Source organism: Hemiscyllium ocellatum, chromosome 9 (genome assembly GCF_020745735.1).
Source record: "Hemiscyllium ocellatum isolate sHemOce1 chromosome 9, sHemOce1.pat.X.cur, whole genome shotgun sequence".
Classification (NCBI taxonomy): domain Eukaryota; kingdom Metazoa; phylum Chordata; class Chondrichthyes; order Orectolobiformes; family Hemiscylliidae; genus Hemiscyllium; species Hemiscyllium ocellatum.
The window spans coordinates 71,716,862-71,740,160 of NC_083409.1; the positions used below are offsets into that span (position 1 = coordinate 71,716,862).

General features: G+C 41.2%; 1 protein-coding gene across 2 annotated transcripts in view; it reads right to left on the bottom strand.

Annotated features, from left to right (window-relative positions):
- faf1 (Fas (TNFRSF6) associated factor 1) overlaps nt 1-23,299 on the bottom strand; it is a 389,085-nt gene that overhangs the window by 267,522 nt on the left and 98,264 nt on the right. For both annotated transcript variants that reach the window (XM_060829823.1, XM_060829824.1), the window contains one exon: nt 1,182-1,287. In XM_060829823.1, the coding sequence (XP_060685806.1) occupies nt 1,182-1,287 (106 nt within the window). The remainder of the gene's footprint in view (nt 1-1,181; nt 1,288-23,299) is intronic.

A 23,299-nucleotide genomic window follows, 5' to 3' on the forward strand; every position in this document is an offset into this window, starting at 1 on the left:
TAATTATCCTGGATCGATAAAAATCAACTACCTGGGATATCTTACTAAAAGTGCCTACATGCATGATACTTGGCGAGAACACAAAGAGGTTTGGTTTTACGTTTACTGTCACCAACATGGCTCACAGATGAATAATAACTTCAGTGAGGCATCAATGTCTGGTCAGTATCCTAGAACCATAACGTAGGCAAAAGGTCAAAATCTTTGAAGTCGACAGGAAACAGTGAAAACAAGCAAGAAAATAAATCTACTGTGGTCTGTAAAATTGTCAAAGATAGAATCCTCCTTTAATTAAAAGGCCAATCAAGAAATATAAATACCACATTAAATTTTCTGTTCAAAAGGTTGATGAGGAAGCATTAAAATTCCCAAAATCAAGCTTCTGGCTTCAATTTTTAACCGATTAGCCTTTTATGATAATTCATAGACAACTAGAATTCAATTTAATTTTAAGAGCATAAGACCAGTTCTTTCAAACACAGTTGATATAACAAAAATAAAATGTGCTGCCCATTTTCATTTAAATCAAATATTTCATAGTATTTTAAATCAGCAGACATTTTGCAAAAAGTGATAAAATGAATATACATTTCAGAAGAATAAAAAGGAACGCAAGATCTTACTACAGCTAACAGTTATCACCCAAAGCAAAGAGTCTCTATTCGGACATAACATTTGCAATAATACAATTTTAAAATTAGCTGCTTTTCTGGCAGTACTCAAAATAGCAAAATAATTATTGAAAAAATCATAGCAATTTATTACCACGTATTTGAAAGCTTCTGGAAACTATATTTGATACAAATGCATCAATCCTCCTTCTGAGTGACTCAGTCAGGTCTCACCTTGAATGATATACAGTAAAAGTATTGTTGGTCTTAATGATTCAGGCTATATTAATTGTATTAATTCCTGGAACTGCCAATCCTGCTGAATCTAACAAGTGTGAGGTTGACAACAACTGTGTAAAAACTACAACCCACATACTCCTTGTCCGGCCTCATAAAAATCTGTGACTATATATAACATAGTAAAATAAAACAGTCCGTCTTACGGCAGTTTTCAAACAAACAAGAAATCAGAAGTTTGCTCAATAATTAGCAAAATATTAGAACCTCTTTAGCAGAGCTTTGATGAGTGATAATGAGCTATTTGCACCTCCCAATTCCACTGTAACTCACCTCTTGTACAGTTTTGGTGCCCGGAAAGTTCAGGCTATAATCCCGTTGGGCTTCTCTATGCGTAATGATCAGCAGGAAGTTTTGATTTAATGACTCCTGTAGGGCACTGAAAGAGTGGAGATAAAAACAACAGAATCAGGAGAACAGCGTGTTCAAGCTTGCTATCAGACTGACTATATGAAGTCCCAAGAGTATGATGACTACCAGATGGGCAAGTCTTAACAAATTCAGTTGTAGACTGATCATAAAGCAAAACAGTATGTTGTGAATGACCAGAAGGGATAGAACTAGTTAGTTAATTTCCTCTTTACTTTTAAGAATAATCATTTACTTTATATACCAATTATATGGAAAAACACAGCACCCATTGAGTTAACTGGTTTTCAATTTAATAGTGATTTGCAAAACCATTCAAGTATTTCTCACTTTACACCAGTAACATGGTTAAATTATTTTATCAAATTAATAGTTCCCTTTTAAATACCAAACACATTTTTATAAACTTATTTTATTGTTGCATCTGAGACCATAATGTGTCACAAAATAAACTCTTCCAATTATGTATGCTACCTAAGATAGCAGGTACTGTCCAAGGATCTCAGTTGTTGAGACAGCTGATTTTATAATGAAAATTTTTAATAATGATGATGAACAACTTAAATAAAAGACAAAAGTTACATTACACCTTTGATATTGTATGTGGCAAATGAAATCACAATAACAAAAGATTTTTAAAAATTAATTCTCATGAAAGTATACACTTCTTTTCCCTGTGCATTTCAATTCTGTACCACAGACATCCTAAAATCCAGAAAGATGGAACAGTTTGCTAACGCAGCAGCTTCCCTTCCAATGACTACATCCCTCCCTACCTCCCAGCTGCTGCTTCAAGCAAGTAGGTGGAGAGTTCAAAACTAGAAGACGCATTTTTAAGGTGAGAGGACAAGGATTTTAAAAAGACATGAGGGCATCTTTATTATAAAGAGAGGGGTTTGAATGTGGCATGAACTGCCAGAGTGGGTGCAGGTAAAGTTACAACGTTTAAAAGACATTTGAATAAGTTCATGAACAGGAAAGGTGTGGAGGAATATGGGCCAAGCACAGGCAGATGGGACTTGTTTAGTTTGGGAACATGGTCAGTTTGGAAAGGTTGGACCAAAGGGTCTGTTTCCATGCTGTATGATTCTATGATGCAGTTTCTCTTTGCCAACCAACAGACACTGCACAAAAGCAGAAATCATGGAAATTCAGATTCAGCATTCCCACAAACAAAATCATGTTATTTATTAGTAGTATCATGAACAACATTATGCTAGTTACGAGTATCACAGTTAAAATAAGAAAAATAAGCCATTTGCACAATTTTATTTTATGAACAGCATAAAGTCTAATCTATTTTAATTTAAATTTTAGTCCCACAATTCTGATTTAACATGTTTATATTTTCACTCCTATGACTTAGGAATGAATGAAGTTGTATTGATATTGCTCTCCACCTACAATGGATTTCTTTTGAAAATCACAGTAACTTACAAATTAAATGCAAAGGCAAAATTACACACAGGAAGGTCCTTCAAATAACTGAATAATCCCATCATCTGATATTTGTTCGTAATCACCGAGGGAGGAAAATCATCTAGGACAACTACAGAATTCCCAATTTCCTAAGAACAAAACCAAAGGATCTTTCATGTCCACACAAAATAGTGGGGAGGGTCCTCAATTTCATACGCCATCCGAAATGCTCTTCAAATAATGCATCAATTCACTAATATGGGGTACAAATACAACTGCTGAAAATGTGTTTCTGGAAATGTGCAGCAGGTCAGGCAGCATCTTCAGGAAAGGCTTATGCCCGAAACGTCGATTCTTCTGTTCCTTGGATGCTGCTTGACCTGCTGCACATTTCCAGCAACACATTTTCAGCTCTGATCTCCAGCACCTGCAGTCTTCACTTTCTCCTACAAATACAACTGCTCTACTTTCTATAAGGAATAGAAAATCTTACATCAAAACCATCAAGTAACCATGAAAAACCATATCATAATATCTTGCATAACTTTGAGGAAGTATGCTTGTGTAACAACAAAACAAAAGGTGTCAATGATATTGGTTTTACTCTGGAACACCCATTAACTTCCCATCTTGGGTCACATGGACTTAAGTAAAACAAAGCTGTCTCACCATTGTCCTGCCAAGGCACAACACGATCAACAAGGGCAACTGAAGCCAGGGAGCGCATTGCTCACAGATCACACTCTTACTAGAAGTCCTAACCACAGAAGAACTTGATATACCTTACCTTACCTTGAAAATAAAATCGCCAATTCAGCCAAGTTCTCCATTTATTTAAAATTTACATAAGATGTGTGTACTATGCTTAATAAATTTGAATTCTCAAACAAATTAAATATCGAAAACCGATGTCATATTGAAAATATTTACATACTTTATGAATAACCAACATCATTTTGAATGAAAAGCTCTTACATATTATTGCAACATTTGGTTTTGTCTCCATTTTTCCACCACCCGCTTTCCAGTACACACACTTTACATTATTTTGATACAGACAATCCTAAGAGAGCATCAAATAATTTTAATATGCATTTATTAAAATACTATTCTGATTCACTTTGATTTTAGTCACACAAAGTACACATGAAGCAGGTGTTTTCTGAGAAAAGCAAATTTGATACGCCTTTGATGGTTCCAACAATTAATAAGTTATGGCACACAGTAAAGACATTCTTTTACTATGAGTACAATACTAGCTTATGCTAACAGAATCCAAGTTTACTGTAATTACTGCATATTTACATAAAGTAAAAAAAAATATTAAATCACTGTGAGCAAGTAATGTTTGATGTGGCTTGTACAGCTATATTTGGCAGATTGATGTTTAAAGGACAGACACGTGACAGACTGAAAATCCAGCAAATACGCTTTTGCTGAGGCTTTCGTGTTTATTTTGTATTTTAAATTTGGAGATTTTAATATGCCATGGCATGCATTTCCAAACTTCAAATTATAGCTCTGAATTTAGTCGAAATTTCAAAGCTTAGCTTAGCTCTGTATGATGTCATTCCCCAGAGCCTGATCAAATTAATGATAAATAATGATGAACTACAAGATGAATTTTACATAGTTAACGCTCTGTTACAAATGTTAATTAATGCCAAGTTACCCGAAGGTCTGCTCCAAACATATAGCTTTTCTCAACATCAGGTTATTTTTTGAAGCAAGTGTCATCTTTTTCAATGTGAAAAAAATGTATTTATCTGTTCTGTTCCAAAATCATGATGATCATTTGGGCACAATGAATTACTTCCTTACCATCATAGAACAGGTTATAAAACTTAAGTGGCTCTTTGAATAATGTAGTTAATGAAGTTATGAAAATTAAAAGAGCGCTTGCAATTGTTTTCATACAAATGCTTATAGTAAGTCTCACTCAATTGCATTGATAGTCTTTCTATGCATAAAACATGGTAGCCAAGATAATGTACTGATTACCACATATCTAACTTGTGCCTTTCATGCCATAACCACCATAATCTGCCAAGCAGATCTCCCTCCTTCGTTCAAAACTCTCCTAAGTCCTGGGGATTACCTTAACCATAGCTCTCTAAGTTTAGCAGTCCAAGCTTCCAATTTCTAGCTCTTCAGCCCAGTGCTCCCCTACCTAATAACTTTTCACTTACCCACTCACAGTGCCATCCTAACTTAATGAAATTTACCACAAAAATGTCTGTTTTACAGAACTGTATCTATTTTTTCATGTAATACATTACAATGAGTGGACTCTTTTCACCTAATTTGTTTCTTGAATAATTAACTACTGAAGTTTCAAAGGAGATATTTAAAAGCATGAATACAACCATAGAATCATACAGCACAGAAGAGGCATTTCAGCCCATACAGCTGCAACAACCGACCTATGCAATCCCTTTTTAGCACTTGGCCCATGATCTTCAATGTTATGACATTTCAAATGCTTACCCATGTATTTTTTAAAAGATTATGTGGCTTCCTCTCTCTACCAATTTGCCAGGCACTGCATTCCAGATGCCCAACACCACCTTAAAATTACACCCCCTCGTTATTGACCCTTCAACAAAAGGAAACAGCTGCTTCCCATCCATCCTGTCCATGTCTCCTGTCTTACAACTCAATAAGATCTTCAGTCAGCCTTCACTCCTGTAAAGAAAACAACCACAGGCGTATCCAGCTTCGATACATAGTTAAAATGTGCCAATCCAGGCAACATCCTGACAAATCTTCTCAAGTGCAATCACATGCTTTTGGAAGTTTTGATACTGAAACAACTTCATGGAAGTCAGTATCCGATCACCAAGTCACCCATTATTCACACATGCACAGTACTTGACACTGCTCTGACTCCCTCAGAGCTAGCTCTCAAAGTGAACAGGACCTCCGACACTCCTGTTTATATCTGTCAGCCAGGACCTCCCTGATTGGAGCAAGCTAACATCCATGGTCAGGGAACTTAATCTATTAGAGACAAAAAAAACTGCAGATGCTGGAATCTTAAGTAGACAAACAGGAAGCGAGAACACAGCAAGCCAGGTAGCATCATGAGGTGGAGAAGCCACGTTTTGGGTCCTGAAGAAGAGTTAATAGCCGAAAGATTGACCTCTCACCTCCTGATGCTGCCTGGCTTGCTGTGTTCTTCCAACCTCCAGTTTGTCTATTAACTCATATTCTATCAGGTCCACCTGACTGACCTCGTCACAGTCAGTGCAGATACATTAACTAAGCGTGGAATTTGATTGCGAAGAAATTCACTACAGTGCTGGAAAACAAACTACTTTGGTCCTTTAAGAGAAGCATTCCCGGACAGGAAGCATGAGGCAGCAAGACCAGAGAGCTGTGGTCAGCAGGTAGGAGTGATTGGTCGGTGTATTGCAAAAATCATTTTCTCCTTTAAATATAGGATAATTGTTTAAACTCAGACCTGGAATAAACAAATTTATTGTCTTTAATCCGAAAATACAACAAAGCTGTAAAGCCAGTTAGAAATATCACAACATAAACATGAAAGCAAATTTTCAAACTCTTTCCCAATATCATCAACTCAAAAACAGAAATTACTGGTGAAACTCAGCAGGGGAAGCATCTATGAGAAGAAAACAAAATTAACATTTCAAGTCGAGTGACTCTTCATCAGGTTCTCAGTACGAGACTCGAAGCATCAGCGATGTAGGCCTGAAGTAACTCAAGATGGCGATGGAGTTGGATTTAGGCTGTTGCAGTACCCAGCAGCATCAGGCACTGGTGAGGTCCAGTGAGGATTCATAGTGGCAAGGGCATTGGTGGAGGCAGGATGGCGTCAAAGACTGGCGGCTTTCATTCTCATTGCAGCAAAGGGACTCATGCCTAGCACTAGGCCCATGGTGAAGCACTTAACAAGGAGGACTGTAAAGCTGAATACATTTTCTTTATTCTTTTGCGTTTATATTCCATGTTTTGTTTTTATTTTTCTGTGTTTTAAGATGACACCAGAGTGGCAACATTATACAAAACTTTTCACTGCATTCAAGAAAATACATGTGAGAATAAATAAATCAAATTCTTTGACCCACCTTCTGATCATCTCACCTAATATTTGCTGCTGTGGCTCATGACATTTGTACTAAATGTTCCAGGGAGGCATCTAGAACATTATTTTTGTAAGTATAATTTGCCAAAGTAGTCCTCTTTGGAAGATGGTCGTGGCCCCATTGACTGAATTGCTACAATCATTTGGGCATTGATATACTCAATAGTATTAAGTAGGGAATTCCAGAATGTTGACCAGCCATGATGTTGGAAGGGAGATATTTCCAAATTAGAATGCCAAAAGACTTGAGCAGGGAACTTGGACATGTTGGTCTCCCTGTGGCATTGCAGCTTTTGCTCTCCTCAGATTGAGGTAGCATGGTAGGAATCTTCTGCCAAACAACTATTGTGTAATTATTGTGGTGCATCCTGCAGATCTGATATATTACACTCAAAATGTAGCGGTGTTGGAGAGCATTAATATGAAGTCCCATGACTTCTGGATACCTTTGGACTTTGTCCAAGACTGCTGTGCTGTCATATTGTTACATACTCAAGCAATACAGATGATGCCAAGGAATCAAGTGTTATTATGGAAGGACAGACGTAACAGTACCTTGCAGTTGCCCTGCTCTTGTAGCTATAGTATCAGCTTGACAACATCAATTCAACTTCCAGTCAATGGTGATCCCATGGGTGCAGATGATGGGGCTCTACCACCAGAGTTCGAAAACAGCCAACCTGTGTCTTGTTCAAGATGGTTATAAACGAGTCATTTGTCACCCCAGTTGTGGAAGCTGCAGTCCCAAAATCAGAGGTTGTTTAATTGGAGTGCTCCAATTGTGCATACGCATTAGCACCCAAACAACAATTTAATTTTTACATGAGAAGCCAAAATCAGCAACATGCACTTTAAAAAACACAGGATTGAATTTTAACTGCCAGTAGAAAACTTGCAGCTTATTTTCTGACCAGCTTCCTGTTATAAAAAGTTATGACTTAAATCACAGAACCTCATCAACATTCTGTTGGTGTATTTCATGCATAACCCAGTCAAGGAATCAGTGAGAAATGGTTGTCAGCCTCTGGAAAACAGCATAGCCAAAAGAGCATCCTGCTTGCAGCCACCAGGTCTAAGAACAGGAGAGTTAAAACCTGCCTCAAGGGCTCTTCAATTTCTTGGTGTTCTTCAAGCCAGCTTTCACTGGGTGGAATACCTGCAGAAGCTTCCTCAATCATGCCAAAATTAAAATTACTATTGATGCTCAAAACAACTGTTAAAATCAGATCCATGCCACTTTTCACGAGTCAAGTAAACAAAGTCATTTTAAATGCCCATTCTCTTGATGAGACAGCTGAGAAAGCTTAACATTTCCCTTTGACGTATGAGAATGTACATTATGTACACATATGTAGATATTAATAGCAATTTGAAAAATAATTCACAAAACTCATTATTTCAAGATTGAATTGTGTCAGGCTAGCATAGCAGATAAGTTTGATAGAAATAACAACAGGGAAAGTCCATGTTGATAAATAAGACTTAATATTGTGAATAGGCCTTCCTATGTTGTTGTTAATTATTTTGGACACAGCTTGCTTCATCAACATGCACTGATGTAGTACTCTTATTTTTGTAAAACCATTCTTAGACCATATGCTACCACCTCCATAATAATATCCACCTCAAGTCATACCTCAGCTTATCTTCTGTTGAATACCTCATCAATTCCTTTCTTTGGACTCACTCATGGGAGGAGGGTGTCACTGCTCGGCCAGTATTTATTGCCCATCCCTAATTGCCCAAAGTGCAGTTAACAGTCAACCACATTGCTGTAGGTCTAGAGTTACATGCAGGCCAGACAGGTAAGGATAGCAGTTTCTTTCCGTAATGGACATTTGTGAACAATATGCAGCAGTAACAATTAGCAGCAGTTTCATGGTCACTATTAAACTCTTAATTCCAGATTTTTAAAATTGAATTCAAATTGCATCACCTGCCATGGTGCTATTCAAACCTGGGTCTCTAGATTAATAGTCCAGCCATCACTACCCCACAATTACAGCCAGATTTAACTGACTGAATCACTTTCCAATTGGCCTCTCAATTTCTACCCTCCATCCTTAAACCTGAAAGACAACATTTCAAGAAGGCAGCTCAGTAAAACCTTTTCCAGGGCAATTAGTGATGAGGAATAAATACTACCCTATGCAATACTGTACCCTCCACATCCCATGGATAAAAATGACCTTTTAGTTCAACCAAAACTCTTAACCAGCATCAAAATCTCCCACTCTTACCCCTATTCTTGCTGAACCAGTGTCTTGCAGTTTAATATACCAACCTGATAAAACCACTCATTCTTGCATTCAATCCTCCTTGTCTCTAGCATTGTCCAATCATTCAATCCTTGAAAGTCTCTGCAGCTATTTGATCTGATGTAAACATGTTTTCACCTTCTTGTTTCTCATGTGCAACCGAATCGAAAGGCTCACTAGTGCAGTTAAATATAATATATAAAAAGCTTTCTTTGGTGTTAGGTGCAAGTAACTGACAATTATCAAAACAATTCTCAGTCTGCTCAGCTCCAGATTAAAGAAGCATCACACCCAAAAATGAGTTTGAGAATTTTCCACATATACAACCTACTTCCTGGTCCCTCTCCTTTGCCCTAACTCTCCAATTCAAGCATGAACTTCCACCCCAATTACCAAATTTCCAATCAAGATTCCTATTGATAGATGCATCTTTGTCACTCCAGTGCCCACTGTCAGCAAATCACAAGCCAAAAACTAAAATCAGGCATGCTCACAGCAGAGACAGAGGATGTTCTGCTTTCTCACTTCCCCCCCCAGCAATCTCTACGGCACAGTGGCTAGGTGGTTAGCACTGGGACCCGGGTTCGATTCCAGCCTTGGGCAACTGTGTGTGGAATTTGCACATTCTCCCATTGTCTGCATGGGTTTCCTCTTGGTGCTCCAGTTTCCTCCGACAATCCAAAGATGTGCAGGTTAGGTGAGTTGGCCATTCTAAATTGCCCATAGTGGTCAGGGAGGTGTAGATTGGGTGCATTAGTCAGGAGTAAGTATAGGATAATAAGGTAGAGCAAAGGGTCTGGGTGGGTTACTCTTTGGAGAGTCAGTGTGGATTTGTTGGACCAAAGGCCCTGCTTCTACACTATAGGGATTCTACAGGAATATAGGCCAGAAGATTAAATAAACCAAAAATGAGTATACGTATCATGAGGTTGCAGAGCTGGTCCCAAAATTTGCACAAGTGTCTTTACTTCACAACTGCCATTACAACTTCCGAGCTCACGATCAAAAATAGTGTTCTATGACAACTCTCATTTTGAGAATCTACCACAAACACCATTACTTTTGCTCCAATATTACACTCCAAACTACTTTCGTCAGATGCAAATCATTTTGAAAGTGCTCCTTGTCACTAATAGTGAAGGTGGACTTCTCAAAAATAGTAACCATTAGATATTTACAACAGTTACAGTTTTGCTCGAGAACCTTTGCTGGGACTATCAGGAAATGCTGTTTCTCCTAAGTACATCTAAATTTGGAAAGCTTCAGTGATCAGACATTTTTCTAAGTATCTGATTTTAATCATGCACACCATCTAGTGGCAAGATAAAGCTATAGTACTGATTACAGGTCTTCAGCACACTGCCTAGATCTTTCAGTCTCTGGATAGTCAGAGACCAGACTTTCTTTGAAGATGTGCATGAGGATCATATGGAAGTTCAGAAATAAGGGCTACATGGGAATTGCCGAGGAAAATAAAATTTCTAATGGGCAAATACCTGACAGCTGGAAACCTCTGAGCAAGTCCCTAATGGTGTTACACCTGGTGACCTAGGAAGGTTCTGAATTCCGGAATCATAGAATTCCTACAGTGTGGAAGCAGACCATTTGGCCCATTGTGTCCACATTAACCCTCCAAAGAGTATCATACCCAGACCCACCCTCTACCCTATTTCTGTAATCCTGCATTTCCCATGGCTAGGTCACTCAGCCTGCACATTCCTGAACACTATGGGCAATTCAGCATGGCCAATCTACCTAACTTGCACATCTCTGGACTGTAGGAGAAAACCCATACAGACACTAGGAGAATGTCAAACTCCACACAGTCGCACAAGGCTGGAATTGAACCTGGGACCGTGGTGCTGTGAGGCAGCAATGCTAACTGAGCCACCATGCCCCACACAGTAATATCTCTATTCAGCCTGCAAGCATGACCTTGACATGACAATCACTTGCCAGTTAAATTTATCATTCTGGTCCCATATTCTCATTTCTGTACTGGGCTGCTGAACACAATCTGAAAGAAATCCACTATTCTCTATTGAGGCAGTTTCAAGTCTTCTGGACTAAAGATAGAGTTCAACAATCTCAGACCATGAATTCTATATTAATATCATTGTTCCACATTCGCACCTAGTTCTTGTCTTTCATGGTTCTGCTTTCAGTCAGAGCTCTTTTTCATTCTCTAATTGGTAGTTACTCTGGATCTATGCCCTGTCTTCTCCAACTTTCCATCTTTACCACACCCTCTTTTGTTCTCTGACACCTTTAATTTTCAGTCTTCCAGAACTTTCCCCTGACCTGCCCACTTGCCCCATATCTTTTCTCAACAATGTGATATAGGTCTGCAAATATATTATTATTTTTAAGAGTTTACGCATCAAACAAGTGGCACCTGGGTGTTAGGTTCTTTTGTGCAAGATATGTTTTCCAAAAAAAAACAGCCAGAGCATCATGCCAAAAAAGCAATCAAAACCAGTATTGAACAGTCTCCACAATCCAGGTGAAAGAAGCTGAAAGGCATCGATTAAGTAGAACCCTCAAAGAGTTGAGTTATGGGGTGTATATATATTATTCCTTTTTTAGGGAAAAACTATAGCAGAGAGGTATCAGAAAGTATTCTAACTCAAACTTGTACAAAGTAACTAAGTAATTAACTAACTAAGCAGAGATGGCTGGGCAGGTGATGTGCTGTAGCTGTATGATGTGGGAGCTGGCTGATCCCATTGAGAACGGCAGTGACCACATCTGCAGCAAGTGTTGGTTGCTGGAAGAACTCCGGATCAGAGTTGATGATCTGGAATCTGAGCTTCAAACACTGCGGCACATCCGGGAGGGGGAAGAGTTACCTGGACGCTTTGTTTCAGGAGGCAGTCACACCTGGGAGATTAAGTAATTTACATTCAGCTAGTGATCAGGCACAACAGAGTGTGACTTTAAGTGAGGCAGGTAGGGGGAACCTGAGTTCAGGAGTGGAGGAGCCTCAGCCCTTGACCTTGTCCAACAGGTACGAGATTCTTGCTCCCTGTTCGGATGAGGAAAAGGGCTCTGGACAGGATGCGCCAACTGACCAAGGCACCATGGTGCAGAAGGCCATTCAAGAGGGGGGAGCTAATAGACAAGTAGTGGTTATAGGGGATTCTATAATTAGGGGGACACATAGTATCCTTTGCAAGCCGGATCGGGAGTCTCGCATGGTGTGTTGCCTGCCCGGTGCCAGGGTGCGGGACATCTCCGACCGGCTTGAAAGGATATTGGAGCGGGAGGGGGAGGATCCAGTTGTTGTGGTCCACGTTGGTACTAACAACATAGGCAAGACTAGGGTGGAGGACCTGTTTGGGGATTACAAAGCACTAGGCAGGAAATTGAAGCACAGGTCCTCAAGGGTCATAATCTCCGGATTACTGCCCGAGCCACGTGCCAATTGGCATAGGGACAAGAAAATTAGGCAAGTAAACACGTGGCTAAGGGATTGGTGTGGGAAAGAGGGATTCCACTTCATGGGGCATTGGCATCAGTTTTGGAACAGCGGGGATCTGTACCGTTGGGACAGTCTCCACCTGAACCGATCAGGTACCAATGTTCTAGCGAAGAGGATAAATAGGGTGGTCAGTAGGACTTTAAACTTCTGAGTTGGGGGGGGGGGGAAGGGAAAGTGAAAGCGACAGGGAGTATGGAGTTAAATGGAAAGATAAGCAGCAGGATAGCATGTGTCCAGGCGGATTTAAAATTGAGGCAGACTGAGAATGCAGAAAAAAGCAAGGATAACTTAGGACATCATATGACTTCCAACATCTCTAATGATAAGGAAGTTAGCATTAAGGCACTTTACCTGAATGCTCATAGCATTCATAACAAAGCCGATGAACTAATGGCACAGATAATAGTGAATGATTATGATGTGGTAGGCATCACGGAGACTTGGTTACAGGGGGGTCAGGACTGGCAGTTAAACCTCCATGGTTTTTCAACTTATCGAAAAGACAGAGAGGTGGGCAGAGGGGGTGGGGTTGCCTTGTTAGTTAAGAACAAAATTAAATCAATGGTATTGAATGACATAGTGTCGGATGATGTGGAGTCTGTGTGGGTGGAATTGAGGAACCACAAGGGCAAAAAACCATAATTGGAGTTGTGTATAGACCTCCGAACAGTGGTCAGGACCAGGGACACAACATGTACCGGGAAATAGAGAAGGCATGTCAGAAAGGCAAAGTCACATTGATCATGGGAGACTTCAATATGCAGGTGGACTGGGTAAATAATGTTGCCAGTGGATCCAAAGAAAGGGAATTCATGGAATGCTTACAGGATGGCTTTTTGGAACAGCTTGTCATGGAGACAACAAGGGAGCAGGCTATTCTGGACCTAGAGCTTTGCAATGAACCAGACTCTATAAAAGATCTTAAAGTAAGGGAACCCTTAGGAAGTAGCGATCATAATATGGTAGAGTTCAGTCTGGAGTTTGAAAGAGAGAAGGCAAAATTGGATGTAATGGTGTTACAGTTAAACAAAGGTAATTATGAGGGCATGAGAGAGGAACTGACAAAAATAGACTGGAAGCAGAGGCTAACCGGGAAGACAGTAGAGCAAAAATGGCAGGAGTTTGTTGGTATAATTGAGGACACTGTACAGAGGTTCATCCCCAAGAAAATAAAGATTATCCGGGGAGGGATTAGACAACCATGGCTGACAAAGGAAGTCAGGAAATGTATTAAAGAAAAAGAGAGATCCTACAAAGTGGCCAAGAACAGTGGGAAATCGGAAGATTGGGAAGGATACAAAAACAAACAGAGGATAACAAAGAGTGTAATAAGAAATGAGAGGATCAAATATGAAGGTAAGCTAGCCAGTAATATTAGAAATGATAGTAAAAGTTTCTTTCAGTACATAAGAAACAAACAACAGGCAAAAGTAGACATTGGGCCACTTCAAACTGATGCTGGAAGCCTAGTGATGGGAGATAAGGAAATAGCAGGAGAACTTAACAAGTACTTTGCGTCAGTTTTCACAGTGGAAGACATGAGTACTATCCCAAAAATTAAAGGGAGTCACGGGGCTGAGTTGAGTATGGTTGCCGTTACAAAAGAGATAGTGCTAGAAAAGTTAAAAAGTCTTAAAATTGATAAATCTCCTGGCCCCGATGGGATACACCCTAGAGTTCTGAGAGAGGTGGCTGAGGAAAGAGCATAGGCATTGGTTGAGATCTTTCAAGAGTCACTGGAGTCAGGAAAGGTCCCGGATGATTGGAAGATGGCTGTTGTAACCCCCTTGTTCAAGAAAGGATCAAGACAAAAGATGGAAAATTATAGGCCAATCAGCTTAACCTCGGTTGTTGGTAAAATTCTAGAATCGATCATTAAGGATGAGGTTTCTAAATTCTTGGAAGAGCAGAGTCTGATTAGAACAAGTCAACATGGTTTTAGTAAGGGGAGGTCATGCCTGACAAACCTGTTGGAATTTTTTGAAGAGGTAACAAGTAGGTTAGACCAGGGAAACCCAGTGGATGTGGTCTATCTAGACTTTCAAAAGGCCTTTGATAAGGTGCTGCTGAGCAAGGTGAAGGCCCATGGTGTTCGAGGTGAGCTGCTGGGATGGATTGAGGATTGGCTGTTTAACAGAAGGCAGAGAGTTGGGATAAAAGGTTCTTTTTCAGAATGGCAGCCGGTGACGAGTGGTGTCCAGCAGGGTTCAGTGTTGGGGCCACAGCTATTCGCATTATATATTAATGATTTGGATAAGGGGACTGGGGGCATTCTAGTGAAGTTTGCCGATGATACGAAGTTAGGTGGACAGGCAGGTAGTACTGAGGAAGTGGGGAGGCTACAGAAGGATCTAGACAGGTTGGGAGAGTGGTCCAGGAAATGGCTGATGGAATTTAATGTGAGCAAGTGCGAGGTCTTGCACTTTGGCGAAAAGAATAAAAGCATAGACTACTTTCTAAATGGTGAGAAAATTAGTAAAGCTGAAAATGTGTTGCTGGTTAAAGCACAACAGGTCAGGCAGCATCCAAGGAACAGGAAATTCGACGTTTCGGGCCAGAGACATCCAAAGTACAAAGGGATCTGGGAGTGCTAGTCGAGGATTCTCTAAAGGTAAACATGCAGGTTGAGTCCGTGATTAAGAAAGCGAATGCAATGTTGTCTCTTATCTCAAGAGGGTTGGAATATAAAAACAGAGATGTGCTACTGAGACTTTATAAAGCTCTGGCTAGGCCCCATTTGGAGTACTGTGTCCAGTTTTGGTCCCCACACCGCAGAAAGGACATACTGGCACTGGAACGTGTCCAGCGGAGATTCACACGGATGATCCCTGGAAATAGCAGATCTAACATATGAGGAACGGCTGAGGATCCTGGGATTGTATTCGTTGGAGTTTAGAAGATTGAGGGGAGACTTAATAGAGACGTACAAGATAATACATGGCTTGGAAAGGGTGGACGCTAGGAAATTGTTTCCGTTAGGCGAGGAGACTAGGACCCGTGGACACAGCCTTAGAATTAGAGGGGGTCAATTCAGAACAGAAATGCAGAGACATTTCTTCAGCCAGAGAGTGGTGGGCCTGTGGAATTCATTGCCACAGAGTGCAGTGGAGGCCGGGACACTAAATGTCTTCAAGGCCAAGATTGATAGATTCTTGTTGTCTCGAGGAATTAAGGGCTACGGGGAGAACGCTGGTAAGTGGAGTTGAAATGCCCATCAGCCATGATTGAATAGCGGAGTGGACTCGATGGGCTGAATGGCCTTACTTCCACTCCTATGTCTTATGGTTATTCGTCAGAAATTCGATTTTCATAACACTAATATCAGGGAACGGTTTAAACACAGCTTTTTCGTATTTTGACATACCTTGCTTTAGTTCGTAAAATTTCTTTTGTGAAATAAACCTCTGCTCCATTGTTGAAGAAAATCTGCAGCTTCACATGAATGCCTCTGCAATGAACCACCATGGTTAATAACAAAAAAAAACTATCAAGCCATGTTTCATTCTCGTATCTGATTTATCCAATTGTACCAAGAGCTGGGATCACAGCAACAGTACAAAATCCATGATGTTTCCAATGGTCTTCAACTCCAAAATGAATTCAAAATGTTAATGCTGCTTACAGATACTGCCAGCCCTACTGAGTTTCTCTAGCATTTTGCTTATGTATTTCAGTTCTGAATATCCTGATAATCAAACTTCTTCAGTGTTTGACTCACTGCCATTTCTTGCCTGGGAAAACATACCTTGAAAAGTTCTGCTCTTCTCTCCAGCAGGATATCTGTTTGCATCCTTCATTATGTCTATCTTCTTCACTTTCGATTTCCCTCCAAGTGTTTGATAAGGTTGTTACCAAAATTCACTTTCACTGCCAGAACTTACCCCACATGGATTCCAAATGAAGTTCCATCCTTAGCATTTTACATTACACCCAGGATTAGATATCTCAAATATACAATGGTCCTTGGACTGAGACTACTTTTTGGCATGCACTACAACAAGCATACACACCTCACTCCCCATTAGCAACAACCTATCCAATTCAGGTGTCCCAGACTATTTAACTCCTTATCTCAGCTGCTGCCTGAAGAAGCTTCTTTTTTTTCATGTACTAAACTCAAAACACCAACCACTCTCAGGTATGGACGCCCCTCCAGATTGTTCCTTAGATCTCCTTTTCTGTGCCACCCATTCTTGTTCTAATCCCATACATTGTTATGTCTTCCATAACCTCTGACCTGCCATTCCTGGCAGTGAACCATCCATGCTCATAAAAAAAATCAGTTTTATTTTCTGAAGCCACCACCTGAAATGAATTTCAGGCATGACACAGAATTCAATTTTTCTTGTGCTGCCTTCATCTCCATACCCACTTCTTTAGGCAAGGACAGTTCAGACCTTTCCAGCAGTCTCCAATATACTTTTTCCATCTGGTATCCTCATTCTGGACTCTGACCTGCTTTTGCTCTTTTCATTAAGAACAGTTGATGTGATAACAAATGTCTAAAGTTTTCTGGATCCCTCACCCACTCAGAACAATCACCATCTGAACTTGTTGCGTTTTGTTCTAACCTTGACTGTGAGCAAATTGCTGACAAGAGTGGGACAGTTATCATCTGGATCATGTCCCCCATCATGCAGAGGTTAAGCATCAACTCCCAAATACTTGCCCATCTTCCACGGATTACTTTTCATTAGTGTGGCTGTTTTAAGTGCTGCTGCAGTATTTGGTAACTGCTTTTGAGCCTTCGGACCTGGCGTGTTTGGCCAGTTTGTCTGACAGCATAAAGTGGACTGTACTCTGAATTTCCCTGGCTGATGTACTCTGGTGCTTGCTGTAGTGAATCAGGCATGAAGCCTCAGAGGCAATGTGCTCAAAGATGTTAACAATGAAGGAGTTCATCTCATTCATGGCTTTGGATGCAATTCTGATGGAAGGATGGACCTGGATCAGTACTCAGTACACACATGTCAAATGCCTCTGTTTGACTCTTTCTCTGTCCCTTGGATATTTTCCTAGTAACATTAAGTGGCATTTCAGTGCAATTCGGGACACAGCGCTCTTCACCACAGCCACCAACTCAGGCAATAGTTCACATCACAGCAAACTCCTCTTCCCCGAATCATCCGCCATTACTGAACATTAAGCCATTACTTTGAAGACTGTCTTTGATCTCATCTCCTTTGGAGATCCTCCATCCACAGCTTCCACCTTACATCCCCTAATCCCTCTTCTACTTTCTTCTCAAGAGCCACAAGCAAGTGCGCTTTGGAAGACCCATTGTTTCAACATGTTCCTGCCCCACTGAGCTTATTTCTTTCTATTTTGATTATTTTTCTTCATTGATCAGTCTCTTCCAAACTACACTTATGAATTTTTTGATGTCCTTCTTCAGTATAACACTTCAGTTTCCAAGCCCCAAGTGCCTCTCTTCACTAAAAAATACAATCACTCCCCATCTCTATCTCCCAATAGGATTGTCTGACAGCTCTCCGTATCTTCCTAGAACAGAAGCCTTAATAGTCCTCATCCACCACCAGCCTCCTCTACCCAACTGAACAATTCGCCTTTAAATGGCACATTGGAAGGTCTTGATTTGCCTGACCTTTGTGGGGAATGTGAAAAATTCTTTGTTTCAGTCCTACTTGGAGTCCTCACACCCAGCTACCTGTAAAGACTCTATTCCATTCTCCCAGTTTTATCATCCTAGTTGCTTCTGTTCTGACAATGCTAGCTTCTCTAAAGTGCTTTCAACACAAATTCTTTTTAAAATCAAGTGAAAAATGGATATGAATTCATGGGACATGGACATCAGTACTGATGAAAGAGAGAGCTATTCTGATAGAACAAGGTCCACCTGAATTATGCTGGGACCAGAGTCCTGGAGAAACAGCTAACTAGGGCTGTGGAAAGGGCTTTAACTCAATAGTTTTGGAGAGGTGGGTTCAGTTGCAAGGAACATCATGAAAAACTTTAAAGGGAGAGGTAGGTTTCAGCAGAGGTTAAAGTTTCCAGAACAAATAATATTAGAGTAGGAAAACTATAGCTCGAGTAGATGGGTCGGTGTTTGTTCAATGTGTGCAGGAAGGTTTCCTGACACAATATGTAGACAGGCCAACAAGAGGTGAGGCCATACTGGATTTGGTTCTGGGTAATGAGCCAGGCCAGGTCTTCGAATTGGAGGTAGGTGAGCACTTTGGGGACAGTGACCACAATTCGGTGACTTTTACTCTAATGATGGAGAGGGATAAGTGTGCACTGCAGGGCAAGAGTTATAGCTGGGGACAGGGAAATTATGATGCGGTGAGGCATGACTTAGGATGCGTGGCTTGGAAAAGTAGGCTTCAAGGGAAGGGCACAATTGATATGTGGAGCTTGTTCAAGAAGCAACTATTGAGTGTCCTTGATAAGTATGTACCTGTCAGGCAGGGAGGAAACGATCGTGTGAGGGAGCTGTGGTTTAAGAAGGAATTGGAATCTCTTGTTAAAGGGAAGAGGGCGGCCTATGTAAAGATGAGGCGTGAACGTTCAATTGGGGCGATTGAGAGTTATGAGGTAGTCAGGAAGGATCTAAAGAGAGAGCTAAGAGCAGCAAGGAGGGGACATGAAAGTCCTTGGTTGGTAGGATTAGGTAAAGCCCAAAGGTTTTCTATAGGTATGTCAGGAATAAAAGAATGACTAGGGTAGGAATAAGTCCAGTCAAGGACAATAGCGGAAAGTTGCGCGTGGATGCAGAAGAGATTGGGGAGATACTGAATGAATACTTTTAGTCAGTATTCACTCAGGAACAGGACATTGTTGCCGATGTGAATATTGAGTCACAATTAATTAGAATGGATGGCTTTGAGGTATGTAGCGAAGGGGTGTTGGAAATTCTGGAAAGGGTGAAAATAGATAAGTCTCCTGGGCCTGATGGCATTTATCCTAGGTTTCTCTGGGAAGCAAGGGAGGAGATTGCAGAGCCATTGGCCTTGATTTTTATGTCCTCGTTGGCTACAGGAATAGTGCCAGAAGACTGGAGGATAGCAAATGTGGTTCCCTTGTTCAAGAAGGGGAGTAGGGATAACCCTAGTAACTATAGGCCGGTGAGTCTCACTTCTGTTGTGGGCAAAGTCTTAGAGAGAATTGTAAGGGATAGGATTTATGAACATCTGGATAGGAATAATGTGATCAAGGATAGTCAGCATGGTTTTGTGAAAGGGCAGGTCATGCCTCACAAACCTCATTGAATTCTTTGAGAAGGTGACTAAGGAGGTGGACGAGGGTAAAGCGGTAGATGTGGTGTATATGGATTTTAGTAAGGCGTTTGATAAGGTTCCCCATGGTAGGCTACTGCAAAAAATACAGAGGTATGGTATGGAGGGTGAGTTGGAGGTTTGGATTAGGAATTAGCTAGCTGGAAGAAGACAGAGGGTAGTAGTTGATGGTAAAGGTTCATCTTGGAGTGCAGTTACCAGCGGTGTTCCACAAGGATCTGTTTTGGGACCATTGTTGTTTGTCATTTTTATAAATGACCTGGAGGAGGGGCTAGAAGGTTGGGTGAGCAAGTTTGCGGATGATACGAAAGTCAGTGGAGTTGTTGAGAGTGAGGAAGGATATAGAGGGATGTAGATAAGCTGTAGAGCTGGGCAGAAAGGTGGCAAATGGAGTTCAATGTAGCTAAGTGTGAAGTGATTCACTTTGGTAAGAGTAACAAGAAGATTGGGTACTGGGCTAATGGTCGGATACTTGGTATTGTGGATGAGCAGAGGGATCTTGGTGTCCATGTACACAGATCTCTGAAAGTTGCCACCCAGGTAACTAGTGTTGGGAAGAAGGCATATGACGTACTGGCTTTTATTGGTAGAGGAATGGAGTTCTGGAGTCCTGAGGTCATGTTGCAGTTGTATAAGACTCTGGTGCTGCCGCATCTGGAGTATTGTGTGCAGTTTTGGTCGCCATACTATAGGAAGGTTGTGGGGGCACTGGAACGGGTACAGAGGAGGTTTACCAGGATGCTTCCTGGTATGGTAGGAAAATCGTATGAGGAAAGGCTGAGGCACTTGTGGCTGTTTTCATTGGAGAAAAGAAGGTTTAGGGGTGACTTGATAGAGATGTTCAAGATGATTAGGGGTTTAGATAGGGTTGATTATGAGAACCTTTTTCCACGTATGGAGTCAGCTATTACGAGGGGGCATAGCTTTAAATTAAAGGGTGGTAGGTATAGGACAGATGTTAGGGGTAGATTCTTTACTCAGCGAGTCGCGAGTTCATGGAATGCCCTGCCAGTAGCAGTGGTGGACTCTCCCTCTTCATGGGCATTTAAACAGGCATTGGATAGGCATACGAAGGATAGTGGGCTAGTGTAGGTTAGGTGGGCTTGGATCGGTGCAACATCGAGGGCCAAGGGACCTGTACTGCACTGTATTTTTCTATGTTTTATGTTCTATCTGAAATCTAACTTCAGGCACAGCAGATAAGGGGCAAGCTATAAGAAGGGATGCAGTCAACACAGGACTGGTGGTGTTGCACTTAAATGCATGCAATACATGAAACAAGATAAATAAGTTTGTCGTGCAGATGAACGCTGGCAGGCATGATGTTGTGGCTGCAAGAGGATCACAGCTGGGCACTAAATATCCAAGGTCAGGGATTCTAGTGACACATGGGCAGAGGGGGCTGGGTTGCTTTGCCAGTAAGAAATTAAGTTAAGTCGATAGCAAGAAGTCATTTAGAGTCAGGGACAAAGAAAAAAAGACCCTGACGAGAGTAATAGAATGTGAGGACGAAAATAAATCAGGACATTAAAAAAAGACATGTGAGAAAGGCACTATTACAATAATAATGGGGGACTTCAAAGTGCAAGTAGACTGTGAAAATCAGGTTGGTAGCTGATTTCAAGAAAATGATTTTGTGGAATGTCTATGAGATGGCTTTTTGGAGGAGTTTGTGGTAGAACCCACCAGGGAACAGACAATTCTGAACTTAGTGATGTGCAATAAGTAGATTTGATTAGTAAGCTGAAGGTGAAGGAATCCCTCTGGGACAATGATTATAATTTCATAGAATCCATCCTGCAGTTCGAGGGGGTGAAGACTGAATCAGATGCAATGGTATTACAATTGAGCGAAGGTAACTACAAAAACATGAGGAAGGAGCTGGCCAGAGTTGATTGGGAAAGGGAGCCTGGCAGGGAAGACAATGCAATAGCAATGGTAAGAGTTTCTGGGGCTAATTCGGAAGGTACAGCAGAAATTCATCCCAAGGAAAAAGAAACATAATACAGGGAGGACGAGGCAACCATGCTGATGAGGGAGGTCAGGGACACCACAAAAACAAAAGTAAAAGCATACAATGTAGTGAAGATTAGTGGGAAGCCAGAGGATTGGGAAGCCTTTAAAAAACCAGCAGAGGATAAGTTAAAAAAAACAATATGGGCTGGGGCGGGGGGTGCGGGGGGGGGGGGGGGGGGGGGGGGGGGGGGGGGGGGGGGGGAGAATGTAGATGAAGAAATAGGAGAGCTATGCAAAAGAAGAGTGCAAGACTTTTTTTTTAAAGCTATTGGAAAGATAGGACAGAAGCAAGAGTGGAGATTGGACCATCTGAAAATGAGGCTGGAGAAGTAATCATGGGGAACAAAGAAATGGTGAAGGAACTGAAAAGGTCCTTTTTACAGTTTTCACAATGGAATACACCAGCAGAAACCAGAACGTCAAGAGACTTAGGAGGAAAGAGGTGATTGCAGTGGCAGTCACTAAGGAGGTGCTGGTGTAGCTAAAAGGTCTGAAGGTGACTAAATAACCAGGATCAAATGGACTACATCCCAGAGATCTGAAGGAGATAGGTGAGGAGATTGCAGGATGCACTGGTAGTGATCTTGTAGGAATGACTAGAGTCAGGGGTGTTCCAGAGGACTTGAAAATGACTAATGACAATCACCTAGCAAAGCCTCCCCCCAGACCAAAGTATTCTAGAATCCCAAACAGGCATGGCCATTCTACCTAGTCAAACATCTTTTCCTCATCTAAGGAGACCACCAAACCCAGGATCAATCTTGGCTGGCATATTTGCAGTATGTTCAGTACCCTCCTGATACTGTTGGAAGAGTTACAGCCCTGGATAAAACCCATCTGACCTTCTTTTATACTATCGGGCAATCTCTTTTCCAACATCAGGGCCAGCACCTTTGACAGAATTTTAACGTCCACACCCAACAACGAAATTGGTCTGTTTTAAGCACATTCTTTGGGGTCTTTCCCCTTCTTTAAAATGAGGGTGATATTAGCCTCCCCAAGAAGGCAGAAGACAATCCTGAGGATATGAATGACTCTACATCCCCAAAAATGGCTCCGCAATACATTTATGAATTCCTTCTAAAACTCACTTAGGAATCCATCTGGCCCCAGTGCTCTGCCACCCTGGAGATGTTTTACTGCTTCGTGCATCTCTTGTATCGTCATTGGCACACTTAACAGGGAGGCCTGTTCTGCATTCATACCGGGGAGGTCCAGGTCCTCAAAATAGGTCCAGGTCCTCAAAATAGGTCCACATTCTCACTGCACTGTCTTCGCCGCCCTCCAATCAGTATAACTCTACAAATATTTCCGAAATCTACCACTGATCATCTTCAACCCACGAGTAACTGTGCCAGCCCTCTCTCTGATAGATATAATGGATTGCAAAGCATTTTCTTTCTAACCAGATAAGCCAGATATCTACCTGGCTCAGCTCCAAATTCAAACAATCTTTGTTTAGCAAAGGAGACATTTGATTTATC